The sequence below is a fragment of the Sinocyclocheilus rhinocerous genome, unplaced genomic scaffold (genome assembly GCF_001515625.1).
Source record: "Sinocyclocheilus rhinocerous isolate Xijiao unplaced genomic scaffold, SAMN03320098_v1.1 scaffold491, whole genome shotgun sequence".
NCBI lineage: Eukaryota > Metazoa > Chordata > Actinopteri > Cypriniformes > Cyprinidae > Sinocyclocheilus > Sinocyclocheilus rhinocerous.
The window spans coordinates 1,424,186-1,437,729 of NW_015625034.1; the positions used below are offsets into that span (position 1 = coordinate 1,424,186).

Consider the following 13,544-nt stretch of genomic DNA (forward strand, 5'->3'; position numbering starts at 1 on the left):
CATTCCAAAAATGAAGTCCTGTTAATGCGCCTTGATTGTATTGAATATGTACTTCAAATCTTGAAAGTATTTAAAAAAAAAAAACAAAACAAAACAGTACTTTCAGAAATTGAAGTGAAATAAAAAGACAGTCATGTACGCCCTGTACATTTTAATGTCTTAACATTTAAATTAAGAATGTTCACTGAGAAGGTTTATCTATAAATGTATACATATAAAACGGTGTGTGTATTTTAAGTCAAGTTTGAACTTTTGGGCTTTCAAGTACACTTGAATGGTACTTAAGCACATTTTAAAGCTCTTTTTTTTTTCTTTTCAATAGCGATTTTAAATATACTAAATTTCAACTTCACTAATATTTGAATTATGCAGGTTTTAATGGTTGAGTTAAAATAAATTTGAACTTGCCTTAAGTATTTGTCAGTATTTCAAAAGAACCATATTGCAAACTTGATAACATTCACTAAATTAAGTCAAATTACTTATGTTATGTTCCACTAATCGCATTTAACAAATTTAAGTTATAATGCAGTAACCTAATTCTAATGTGTGGTTACGTGTCTAAAAACAGTTTACACTTAAGTTTTCTTTTAAAGTACATTTTTATATTTATGATACATTTACTTTTTTCAAGGGGGGCCCTTCTGTGTCATTCCTCTGTGTAGACCATTATTACATGCTGCTTGAACTATTTGGCAACCTTAAAGACTTAAGTACCATTGGTCAAACAGTCACCCCATTTACCAGGAGCATTATACCTATAGGAATACCTTTTGGCCTGTTTCTCAATCTTAACGGACTTCAATCAAATATTTTGAAATTGTTGTACCTTCACCATATCAGTATGTCTTATCAGTGCAAAGCAGTATGTACTGTGATCCTGGTTTTCTCTGGCCTGTTGGTTTAATTTGTTGCTGAAAGTGTTGCAATGGAAGAGGATTACTTTCATGGAGTCAGTCCTGCCTCTTATCTGTCTTGTGAGCAGTGCTGGTGTTATAGGCACCAAAATAGCTCCCAATGACAGCTGGAGGCCTACAGAAATTCTTTATCACAGTTTGAATGGCAAAGGGCAGGCCTTATGAATCCCTTGCAAACTCTCTAATGCTTTGGTAGTACCATATAACTAAACTGTACTAAACCATTTTTCAGGGTTTTGCTTCATTTTCTCTACCACCTATTGAAGGGTTAAATTTGGTAAGATGTAAAGCTGCTTGCTGGCTATTTATTTTCTGGTAGGTCACAAGTGGGCCCAATCACAGGGCTCATGAGGACAGAAAATGGTTTTGTAATTGTTCAGAAATAGAACTTGTGTGCCATCTAGTGGGTGCGACAAGGAACTTGCTGTAGGTGTTAGTTGCTCTTGTGCATAACTGGAAATGTTGTGGGTTTTGTGTTTGGGGGTGTTTTTAAATAAATTCTGGTTTTATTGAAAGCTCTCAGTTCATGAAGAGCTCCATATATATATATATATATTTGTGTGCCCATTTTGAGTTAGTTATGCATTGTAATTTTACATAACTATGGTTATTAATAGGTTTCAAAGCGTTATTTTACTCATGTTTAAGCAACCATTACTCCAGCCTTCAGTGTCACATGATCCTTCAGAAATCTGCTGAACCATTATGCTGCTTAATATTTGTGGAAACGGTTTAAAATATATTTTTAATTCAGATTTGGCCGCATTGGGCGTCTGGTGACCCGTGCTGCTTTCCAGTCCAAGAAAGTAGAGATTGTGGCCATCAATGACCCATTCATTGACCTTGATTACATGGTAAGTTCCTAATTTTGGTTTCCTTCTGAGTGATGGTGGGCTGAATTTCCTGAACTCTTTTTATGCAACTTTAACTTAAAGTTTAGGTTTTATCTTCCTTCAGAATCTGACTTCCGTCTCTTCACAGGTTTACATGTTCAAGTATGACTCCACCCATGGAAAGTACAAGGGTGAGGTTAAGGTTGAAGGTGGCAAGCTGGTCATTGACGGTCAAGCTATCACCGTCTTCAGCGAGTGAGTTGTCCCTACGGATATTACGTAATGTATTCACTGCTATGCATTGAGGTGTGCTCTTATGACCGCTCCATCTGTGTCCACGCAGGAGGGATCCAGCCAACATTAAATGGGGTGATGCAGGGGCTCAATATGTTGTGGAGTCTACTGGTGTTTTCACCACCATTGAGAAGGCGTCTGTATGTAGTCATAGTCATTACATCAGTCATAAACACTAATGTGCATTTCCGGTGTCTGAACCTTTGCTCTCTCTTGCTAGGCTCACCTTAAGGGTGGTGCCAAGAGAGTCATCATCTCTGCCCCCAGTGCAGATGCCCCTATGTTTGTTATGGGCGTCAACCATGAGAAATATGATAATTCCCTTAAAGTTGTCAGGTAAGGATATACATTTGTATGAGAAACATTAAGTTGATGACTTTTCTTTAGTGTGTGTGTGACCCAGAAGGAGCAGCCTTTAGTAATTTTAGATTATATAAAATTTTAAACTAAAATATAAACTTTGACTTGTTCTAAATTCCATTCAGAGTTCTTGATTTTAAATTTGTTGCTTGCCTGTTTTGGTTATAAATGTTTTGGACACTGTTTGGGTTTGTAATTTTACTTTGTCAATTTAAACTTGATTAACTTATACAAAACAAGTTACATTTGCATTACATATACAAATACTTTATGTATTTAAATTCAAAAATCAACTACTTTTATATATATTTTTTTAAATGACTGGCGTTTATATTTTGCTTGTTTAATATTTATTGCTTTGGGCATTATTAAATACTTTGGGCTTTTCTGTTAGTTTAAAGTTGCATAAATGCTTGGGTATTATAATAAAAATGTGTATACAGTAGTCAACATTTGAAGTGAATCAAAAGTTAAAGTGGTCTTAAGACAACAACTGGTATTGTTTTGGTTTTAGGACAACTTTGATAGGTTTTGATGGCGTGCCTGTGCGCATACTGTTATGCTGCAGAGATATGCAATAATGGATAATATCCTGTAGGGGGTGTACTGAAGCAAACAGTTGAACTCAAGCATGTTAAACCCAAACATTTGTCTTCCACTTGAATAAAGTCCCTGCTTTTCATCAAAATGATTCCCTTTTTGTGACAAATTCCCCCTGTCTGTGTTTACTAGCAATGCCTCCTGCACCACCAACTGCTTGGCTCCCTTGGCCAAGGTCATCAATGATAACTTTGTCATCATTGAAGGTCTTATGGTAAGCTTAAACCGCCTTTCCAATCTCGCCAAAAAGCCTTTTGACCTAAAAGTGATTTGAAACCTGACATGCGTCAATTTATTGTGTTCCACTTCTCCTTATCAAGCCCTACACTTGATTCTTATTGAAGTGCGTCAGTTGACGCAAACAAACGAGATGCACGTAGAGCTTTGGTTTTTTTAATCTTTCTCGTAACGTTAACCATCTCCCTCTTCCCCTTTTTCAGAGCACCGTTCATGCTATCACAGCCACACAAAAGACCGTGGATGGGCCCTCAGGAAAACTGTGGAGGGATGGCCGCGGTGCCAGCCAGAACATTATCCCTGCCTCCACTGGGGCTGCCAAGGCTGTGGGCAAAGTCATTCCTGAGCTCAATGGGTCAGTAACGCATCTGTTGGATTGTAGTTCCATTAATTTCCCAGAGTTAAATTCGATTTCCACGAAAGTGCTCAGCGTGCCATTTTAAAGGTCAGAGTTGAAGTGGTTTCAGGATGCACTGTGATGCATTAGTCAACATTTAAAGTGGGTCAAAGTTCAAAGATTTCCTAAGACAAGAATGCATTTTGGTTTTAGGATAACTTTGATGAAAGGTTTTGATCCATTTCAAATGTTGACTACTGTATTTACTCAATTTACCAAACCCAAATTACTTTTGGAATGTTCTGCTTGGGAGAACTTTAGGATTAGTTTCATTTTTGCTTCCCCTTTCTGCTGTCCAAACATACTCTGATACTTGTTGCTTCTCATTTCAGCAAGCTTACTGGTATGGCCTTCCGTGTCCCCACCCCCAATGTGTCTGTGGTGGATCTGACCGTCCGTCTTGAGAAACCTGTGAGTTTTTCCAGACCTGCATAAAGTGGCTTCAGTTGAATGAACTCCTACAGCAGGACTGATTCATTCGGTGTACCTCTGGGTGCAGTGTAGGTGACTTGACTGACCTGTTGGCTTTTTCATATCTCTCTTCTGCCAACTGCAGGCCAAGTATGATGATATCAAGAAAGTGGTTAAGGCTGCAGCTGATGGACCCATGAAAGGCATTCTGGGATACACCGAGGACCAGGTATGCACATCGAGTTATGTCAGTGTTGTGACCAGGGTTTCTCAGCATATTTTATAACTTCCTGCTGTGTGCAGGTGGCATCCACTGACTTCAATGGGGATGTGCGTTCATCCATCTTTGATGCCGGTGCTGGCATTGCCCTCAACGATCACTTTGTCAAGCTGGTCACATGGTAAGATGCTGCTCTCCCACCCCAATGTCACAACTCCTGTGTCCTCTAGAATTCAGAGCTTCCCCTTGTAAATGACTTCACTTGGTCCAACTATTTCCAACTCCACTTGAAAGACACAAGAAGGTTTTGGAGACTCTTGGCTTGTGTAGTTTTTGAATGACACATTCCTTCTCCCTTCCTATAGGTATGACAATGAGGTTGGTTACAGCAACCGTGTATGTGACCTGATGGCACACATGGCCTCCAAGGAGTAAATGTGATCCCCTTTTTGTGGTTTTGATGCGCGACCCACCGTTCTCCCATCTGGTTGGATGTTTGCACCACATGCCTGAAGGACATTACATGCTTGATTTGAAGACCAATGTTATTTTTATATGGAAATACTGTTCTGTTTTGTGAGGTTTAAAATGGATGTTGACTTCAAAAGGCTTTTGTCTGCTAACAACCTTTGACAGAATAAAGTCCTCTGTTTGTGAGAAATTGAAAGTATGTTTGTTTTTATCTAGATCTAGTGACGTATTTGGGTCGGACTGCTCTTCTTAAAATTGGAAATTAAGGCAAACCAGTGTTTTGATTGGTTTCCATAGATGATGTCATTATACAAGTTAATTCAGTTTAAGTTCAATTCATTGTTGGATTGATTAATATTGAGTTTTCATGTGCACTATTCTAATTATTTTAGAAGTGGTGTGGTTAATGTGTGCACACTGAAATGTTCCACAAAGCAAACGTTGATTTCAAATGAGTTAACTGTTGGACACTTCATGCACTTAACTGTCAATGCTTACGAATAAGTACAGTTATGCCTCACCAGTTTCAGGACTGCAGTGCCAAACCAGCAGTTATTGGGGTGGAGCAGTAAATTAGGGTGGAGATTCTATCCGGTGGAGTAGGGTCGTTAAGTTAGTGTTGTATGGAAACATAACCAAATATGAAATTCATACACTAGATAAGTAGCGAACACAATGCATACTGTAAGTGCATATTGTAGATAACTGAATTTCAACACAACCTGCACTTAGTGTGAAATCATGTGTTTTTGGAATAAGCTTGTCTAAATTAATGATCGTGTGCTTGATACAGTCACCGTATCAGTGCTTAAGGAGGAAAACATTTGAGGGCTGTTTTAACCAAAAACTATAAAGTTAATTCTTTAATATAGTTCCATGAAAGTAGGGAAGTCTGCACCACAGCTGGGTTGTTTTCCCCAGCTGATGAATGGAAAAAAATTGCCACCAATCAGAATCCAGTAAAAAGTCAAGTTGCAGGCAACAAAAATTCAGCCTATGCTTAAATGTTATAATTTGTTCTAGTGTGAAAGATAGTTATCGCTCTTGGTGTGAACAGCTTTACTGTAATTGTTGGAAAAGTCTACCGAGAGCCCATGCATTATGTCCTATAAAAACTCTTATCTAGAGCATGGAATTCTGGGAACATATGAATTACCCAGAGACAGGGCATGTTTTAAACTGCTTGTGTGCTGCTGTAAATTCAAACATAAGGTTTATAAATGTATAGGGCGAAACATGGAAAAAAAAAACTGGGTTCTGTTAACCCCCCATTTTAATTGTGAAAAGCCCTAATTAGTCAAATGACGTCACTGTTCATGAGAATATGAGTCAATACTTTGATAGTCCACTTTAGACATTCTACCATAAGTAACTTTGCAACTACTTGTCAACTACCAGTCATATTAGACTATCTGTGGAATATCTGCTAACACTTTATTTTGATGGTCTGCCAATAGAGATTCTACTGATTAAGAAACTTTGCAAGTGCATGTCAACTTATTCTGCTATCCGTAACCCGAAAGTCTACTTTTCTAATGAAAGTTAGTTGACATGCAGTTGTCAAGTCACTTAGTTGGTAGCATGTCTACGTAAAGTGGACTATCAAAATAAAGTGCAACCAAATATGATTTTATCACCGGGAAAGTTTCTGTTAGACATGATCTGCTTTTCAGTTAAATACAGTGTCCCTTTGAAACTGCTCTCATGCACTCATCTAAGCACTCTGTTGCATTCTCTTTTGCTCCCTGACTCACTCTTTTAGTTCAATACTCAGTCCATTTGTGGATCGGGGGTAGTTTTCCATGAATAATGCGCCCTGACATAGACATGCCATTATTTCACCTGATGGGCGTTTATGAAATATGTCTATCAGTGTTATTGATGTGCAAGTCAGAAGACCAATGGACATATTTCAACATTAATGCAATGCATTAGCAAGGCACAGATTTACCAGTGATGAGCATGGTGCTTTAGGCGAAAAAAAAGCATATGGACTGTATCACTCAAAAGTGCATCAAGATAGAGTTGACATTTTCTAAAATAATGCAATCTTAAAATGTTGTTTACGACGTTAGGTTCCAAACTATCATCTTATAACAAAATCAGTGTTGCATATGACTCATGGTTTAGCCTTAAAACATTAGATTTATGGCACAGCTTGTCCTTGTGCATTTACTGTATGTGTGTTTATGCATGCACTTTAAAGCTGTTCAATTCTGTTGATAAGAATGAGGACGAAGGATTAAGAGACTTGAGTTGTTTAGTTCAGATAGCGGTTGCACATTTACTCTTCCGTATACAACACTGACTTCCACCTCTCTCTCTTAAACACAGATTATGCCACTGTGCTTTATTAATCTTATAGCACCAACGAGTGCTGTCAGCTAAACCATTTGTTCATCTCACTAAAACATCATTTACGGCTCCCGTTGTCTATAAAAACTAACTTCGACTGTCCTCTAATCACAGAGGTGAAGTGTTAGGAGTGCAAAAAAGGGATGAGAGGAAGGTAGAGGTGTGCATAAAGAGGGAGGTGGGAGGTCAAAAGGATGGGAGGATGGGTTAGTGTGCATGAATCCTGATGGTCCTCTGGCAGATTGACCAAAGCCGAATTGATTCGCTCCTCCCGTATAAACAGAGAGCAACAGGAACAAAAGAGGCTTAAGGCTGAAAAGCAAGCATTTCACTTTGAGATTAAGAGACAGTGGCTGACTGAAAAGATGGAGAGATTAACACAGAAGAGGTGGACTGACAGTGGAAAGTGAGTGAAAAACTTTCACTTTGTTCTTTGCTCAGATGTGCCTCTGTGGCAATATTTCATTTGACACTCTCATTTAAAGCTGAATTGTACTTACGCAGCTGTATTTTTTTCCCATATAGGTTGGAATTTCATGCAAGTCCAACATAAGTATAGTTTTTTTTCTGGGTGTCGCAGCATTATGATGTCTCAGTCTGTCTCTTTTTTTAGTAGTTAATGTCTAAGCGAGTGAATGGCTCGTGGATGGGGTCTATCTCTGTCCCGTCCTCCATCCCTCATGCCTTCCACTCACAGCTCTCTTCGTCCGCTGACCTCAGCATAGCCATCTTACTCATCATCACAGGTCAGTTATTAGTCTTTTATAAAATTATTATTGTTTAATATATAGTGGAGTTCAGTGGGGTCCAAAATTTGAAAGACCACTACTGATTAAGAGATGCATTAAGTAGTAAAACTCAACATATATCAAGTTGTTTTTTGGGGGGGTCTGACATGGGAGTCTGCTCTGTTTATTCAGTCAACACTTGAACTGCAATAAGAGCCTATGCAATCTAAAGACACTTGTCCTCTACAATCAATACACTTCTGTGCTGATTTGCACAATAAATACAACTGCTATTACAGAGTCATTTAAAAACTGCAGTGCAGCAGGAGGTTCTCATATGCGTTGGTGTGTTTGACCAAATCAATATTTTTAGCTCCTTGCAAAAAAAAAAAAAAAAAAAAACCTTGGGTATAGAGCAAAAATTGCTCTAAAAAAAAAAAAAAATAAAACAAACAAACACTGGTTCATTGGTTGATAACTGACCTTACTATTAAATTACATTTAGGCTACTGTCATTTTTAATGGGACAATACATGTAATGTAATACAGTAAGAGTTATAATAAATATATTAAAACTATTACTGTAATAAAGTACAGGTATTGCCCCATTAAAAATGACAACGCATGTAATCTGCAGTAAGTTTTTAAAAGTTAAAAAAGAAATAGGCCTACTGTGTAATGTATGGTGAAATATATGTTGTTTTCAACAAAACTAAAAACTTAAGCAATCAGTCAATACTTTTAGCTCACTTACAATATTTTTAAGCTTACTGCAAAGAATGCTTAAAAAACTGTTATTTGAATGACTACAATTTATCTTGCTATTTAAAATACATATACATTTTGCTTTTAAAAGCAATGCAAAATTACATGCATTGTCATATATTTTTAATATTACAATTTTCCATTTAACATTTGATTTATAGTGATATACAGTGGCCAAAATTATTAGAACACTAGTACTTTCACCAGCTAAAAATGGGTTTAAGTCAATTATTTCTATCTTTTTACATTTCCAAACATGAATTTTGCCATTAATTGTAATAATCCAGTGAGATTTTTGTTTGCACAAGGAGTCTGACAACAGCCAGTGCTGCACACAGAGATCTGATCTCACCATCATCCAGTCTGTCTGGAATGACATGAAGAAACAGAACAAACTGAGACAGACTCAATCCAGAAGAACTGTGGCAACGTCTCCAAGACGCTTCAAGAAACCTACCTGCAAAGCTACCTGAAAAACTATGTGCAAGTAGACAAAAGCTGCTTTAAAGGCAAAGAATATGGTCATACCAAATGTTGATTTAATTTAGTTAATAGAAGTTAATTGATAAAGAAAATCTATTTAGCGCCTAAAACTTTTAACAGTACTGTATCACTTTGCAGGTAGGTTTCTTGAAGCATGTTGGAGACGTTGCGACAGTTCTTCTCGATTTAGTCTGTCTGTTATCTATTATATATAATTTAACACTTCTTAAGTAAATGCCAAAGTGAGTAACACTGTCTATATTTATGTTAGCCATTCATTAAAAAAATTATTAATACATTTTTTGGTCGTGTTAGATGACGCTTGGCACTATGATCTATATCTCTCTGTCTGTCCCAGGTGTGGTGTCGGTGGTTGGGAATGGGCTGGTGTTGTTGGTTTACGGTCAGAGGAGAAAGAAGCTCAGAGCGCACGAGTTGATGACCATCAATCTGGCCGTTTGTGATTTTGGCTACAGCCTGCTGGGGGCGCCATGTATCATCACCTCAAGGTACCACCACTGACTGCACTGACTGCAACTGGTTTGGAATGGACAGCGTATTTACTCATAGCGTGATTCTTAACATGTATTTTGAAAGGTTGTACCAAGTTTGCTTGGTATGCCAGTGTACATTATAAGCTATAAAAGCTATCTTAAAGCCTGCATTAGTCTATGCCACTGCATGCATCAGTCGCTCTTGTGATTATCGCTGCATATCATCTGGAGTTTGTGAATTGTTTGTCAATACCAGAGGATTGTGTCGGTTAAGAAGATCGACAGTCCGAGTATAAGCCGTTGATAATGATATTACATAACGTAGAACATAAACACAGGGTATATTAGAGATCTGATTTGTCTTTAGAGATGATTTAAAATTTAACAGGCATTTGGTCAAAATAGTTTAGATGTGCTCTTGAATCAATTTTGCTTTATTTTTATTTTTTTTAATTCATGTGCTTATACTGCTCTGAATGACAGAAATAGAATTTAGTGGAAAAAAGGAAACAAAAATCCTTTGAAATCTCAAGCCACTATATCTTTCATGGTATTTATTTAGAGTGCATTCTCAAGGGGCTAAAAGGGTTTCACTTTTATGTAGCTGAAAGTATTCTTTTTTTACCCACAAACCACCAAAACATGCCCTCAGGTGGAGGATGATTTGTGAAGAAGAAGAAATGCACTTGTGAAGAAAAACAACATAAATATCTTGGGCCTCTAACATCTTGGGTCAGAAGGTATAAAGCTATATAAAAAATCATCACACCTGGCTTTTTGGTTTCTGAACTTGTGTGTGTGTATATATATATATATATATATATATATATATGCCTATAAAAGATTAAATTGGTAAGGTTCAGTCTTATAGAAAATAAACTAAGAAAAAACTTGAGCAGAATTTGAGCATATGTTATTTAAGTTATTTTTGAATTTGCTGTGCTCAGTATTTTGCTTCTGCTCTGAACTGTTTTCTCTCTCTCTCTCTCTCTCTCTCTCTCTCTCTCTCTCCTACCTGTGTTTGGCTTTGGTAGTTACGGCCCGGAACCGTCTGGAACCAGCTGCACCATAAACTGGTAATGAACCGTAACCATTAGTAACACTTGTAAATGAGTCGCTAACCAATTCCCCAAAGATTAGTTGGTGTTTTCAGAGTGCATTCTCAAGGGACAAATATAGCGTTCACTTTCAAGCAGCTGAATGTTATTTTACCCACAAACCACTGGAACGTCCACACATCACAGATGTTGATGTGTTAATGCATTGTTTCCTGTGGCTTCAGGTGGAGAATGAAGTCTTCACTCAAGGATAGAGTCTATATTTACCTGATCCTTTCACTCTGCTTTGGAGTTCCAACCTTCATTATCATCACTTCATACCTCGCTATACTCATCAAGGTGAGAAACATTAGAATTAATAATGATTCTGAAACACTTAAAGCCAAGACGTGTGTAAAAATCATTTTGATTTATTCTGAGGATGATGTTAACGATCAATTGTTATTGGACTGTTTAATCCTAATGTTGGCTGAAGATCTATTATGGTGAATTGAAGGGTTGCTACAGTGTTGTGTGATTTCAGGTATATCGGTCTGGTCGCGTATTGGCTTCAATCCCTTCATCCAATGTCACTCACAACAGCAAAGATCTCCGGCTGACAAAGGTACCAGCTCTGATTGATCACCCATCATACCTTTGGAAAGGACCCACTTCTCAGACACAATGACTTTTAACATGGGATATCTTAGGGTGTTTTCACACTTGGTCCTTTTAAGAGGTCTGAGCATCGTTCGCTGGATTTGTGGCCAATATGTGAATACTCCAATTGGTCTCAGACCCTTTTAACGTGAATCAATGTAAAAAAAAAAAGTTAAAGTTAAGTAAAAATGGACAAAACCAGACTAAATTGAAAATACACATAAAAAATGAATAAAATAATCAGAATAAGACAATGGCTGCCCTGCTGTTACCTCCACACTACTATTCAATAATTTTTTATGATTCACAAACAATTTCTTATTTCCTTTTGGTTTCGTTGCAGATAGCAGCAGTGGTGTGTTCCTCATTTCTGATTGCCTGGACTCCCTATGTGATTGTTTCGCTCTACTCCGCTTTGACTGCCAGAGAGGAGCACACTGGAGAAGACGGAGGAACCGCTCTCACGGCTGGAGTGTCAGCAACAGGGGTCGGCCATGGCGGAGGGTTGTCTGACGTCTTTGGTTTTCCCTTCCTCATTAACTGGACCTCTTCAGAACACTTCGGGGATGCTTTTGGCTCCTGGAGGAATATGACTTCTGATCATTCCCATCATTCAGTAGGGCATCATGGATCAAGTTCAACTGTGGGTTCTGCACATGGAGGAATGAATGGACATCAATCACATCTTGTGTCCATCCTGAAGCCAGAGGTCTCACTCATTCCAGCAATTTTGGCCAAGTCACACTGCATGATAAACCCCTTCATCTACCAGATCATGAACCGTGACTTCAGGGAGGACGTCTATGATCTCCTGTGTCTGAGAGCAAAAGATGGAGAGAGGAGGAGAACAAGGAGCACCGACGGCAGTGATTCTGATGGTCAGGATCTATCTATCTATCTATCTACATTCTTAAAAATAAAGGTGCTTCACGGTGCCATAGAAGAACCTTTTTGTCTAAATGGTTCCATAAAGAACCTTTAACATCTGAAGAACCTTTCTGTTTCACAAAAGGTTCTTTGTGGCGAAAGAAGGTTCTTCAGATTATAAAAAGGTAAGAAAGAGATGGTTCTTTAAAGAACCTTTGACTGAATGGTTCTTTGTGGAACCAAAAATGGTTCTTCTATGGCATCGCTTGAAGAACCTTTTGAAGCACCTTTATTTTTAAGAGTCTATCTGTCTATCTGTCTATCTGTCTGTCTGTCTGTCTCTGTCTCTGTCTCTGTCTCTCTCTCTGTGTCAATACTTATATATTTTCGTTAATTTTATTTCTCTGTCTATATTTCTTCACGTTTCTTTCTCTGTCTCTATATATTCCACACATGCAGGGTATCGTGGAAGCGTCACTCTCTCTTATATTCACAGCTGGAGGAGAAGAAGCACACCTACCAGTCAGTCGTCTGGGGAGCGTGTGAAGAAAGATTCCTCACGGAAGAGTAGAGGTAGTAGAGGGAGCCGAGGGAGTAGAGGTCAGAGAGGGTCCTGTCAGGACAGTACAGCCGTCGGGTGGGCAACCTTGGATACTACAAACTTAGATACGCAGGCCAACTTAGAAAGAGAGAGAGGGAAGGAGGTGGAAAGAGAGACGAAAAAAGAATTTAGTGAACCCACCTCTAACAGCTTGTTGACGGGTGAAGAGTGATGCTTGCTGTCTAAATAGACAGCAACAGCATAGTTCATAATGCAGTTAGTTAGCTCAAAATATCTGTTGTTTTAGTAAAAAATAAATAAAAAAAAACTGTGTTTCTTTTTTCCATTAGTGTGATCCAGTGTGTGATTTTGCACCTATCCAGTCTCACACTGGTGCAACACATGAGGCTCTAGTTAGGATTTATTGATTTTGTCCTTTGTGTGTTTATAACTGGATCCTGTGTATTTATTTATTTATTAATATATATTGTGTATCTAGATATTTAATGGATTTACTTATAGCATTTATGTTTTTAAATATTTAGAGAGCACTATCCAGTACAAAGTATTTCAAACAACTATTTCTGAATAAATGTGAAATGTAAATAAAGTTTACAATAATGAAACGACTTTGATGTTTACTTTGCAGTTTCCAAATAGATTAAAAAAAATCCTAAATCAGAAGTCCTATGAGACCCAATGAAGTACAAGGGCTATTTGTTGCAGATCTGTGACGTCAGCGTTGCTTTGTTGTCATGATGCATGAGGTAATATCTTTTTACCGTAAGTACCATTCTTGGACAAACACACAAGGGGAAAAGCAGACGGAGAGCTGTTATTCGCCTTCGAACCGTGATAGATTATATATAAAAAT

The 13,544-nt window shown here is 37.9% G+C and overlaps 2 protein-coding genes across 2 annotated transcripts in view; both read left to right on the forward strand.

The window, feature by feature from the left end:
• The window catches only part of LOC107748884 (glyceraldehyde-3-phosphate dehydrogenase), a 6,435-nt gene extending 1,505 nt beyond the window's left edge, over positions 1 to 4,930 (forward strand). Inside the window, exons 3-12 of the mRNA XM_016563880.1 lie at positions 1,672 to 1,771; positions 1,899 to 2,005; positions 2,094 to 2,184; positions 2,265 to 2,380; positions 3,137 to 3,218; positions 3,445 to 3,596; positions 3,971 to 4,049; positions 4,195 to 4,278; positions 4,353 to 4,450; positions 4,635 to 4,930. Coding sequence (XP_016419366.1) covers positions 1,672 to 1,771; positions 1,899 to 2,005; positions 2,094 to 2,184; positions 2,265 to 2,380; positions 3,137 to 3,218; positions 3,445 to 3,596; positions 3,971 to 4,049; positions 4,195 to 4,278; positions 4,353 to 4,450; positions 4,635 to 4,704 — 979 coding nt within the window. The 3' untranslated portion in view covers positions 4,705 to 4,930. The remainder of the gene's footprint in view (positions 1 to 1,671; positions 1,772 to 1,898; positions 2,006 to 2,093; positions 2,185 to 2,264; positions 2,381 to 3,136; positions 3,219 to 3,444; positions 3,597 to 3,970; positions 4,050 to 4,194; positions 4,279 to 4,352; positions 4,451 to 4,634) is intronic.
• Positions 4,931 to 7,278: 2,348 nt separating this feature from the next.
• Positions 7,279 to 13,243, forward strand: LOC107749110 (uncharacterized). Its single transcript, XM_016564187.1, has 9 exons — positions 7,279 to 7,501; positions 7,709 to 7,841; positions 9,430 to 9,580; positions 10,218 to 10,253; positions 10,576 to 10,641; positions 10,848 to 10,962; positions 11,147 to 11,227; positions 11,606 to 12,140; positions 12,589 to 13,243. The coding sequence occupies exons 2-9, from the start codon at positions 7,715 to 7,717 to the stop codon at positions 12,900 to 12,902; spliced, it is 1,425 nt and encodes a 474-aa protein (XP_016419673.1). The 5' UTR covers positions 7,279 to 7,501; positions 7,709 to 7,714; the 3' UTR covers positions 12,903 to 13,243.
• Positions 13,244 to 13,544: the final 301 nt, after the last annotated feature.

Bases quoted from the DNA above. Each gene is read 5' to 3' on its own strand.
- LOC107749110 (XM_016564187.1), top strand. From the start codon at position 7,715: ATGTCTAAGCGAGTGAATGGCTCGTGGATGGGGTCTATCTCTGTCCCG. The intron at 10,642-10,847 runs GTAATGAACCGT...CTGTGGCTTCAG, and splicing joins ACCAGCTGCACCATAAACTG to GTGGAGAATGAAGTCTTCAC. The intron at 10,963-11,146 runs GTGAGAAACATT...GTGTGATTTCAG, and splicing joins ACCTCGCTATACTCATCAAG to GTATATCGGTCTGGTCGCGT.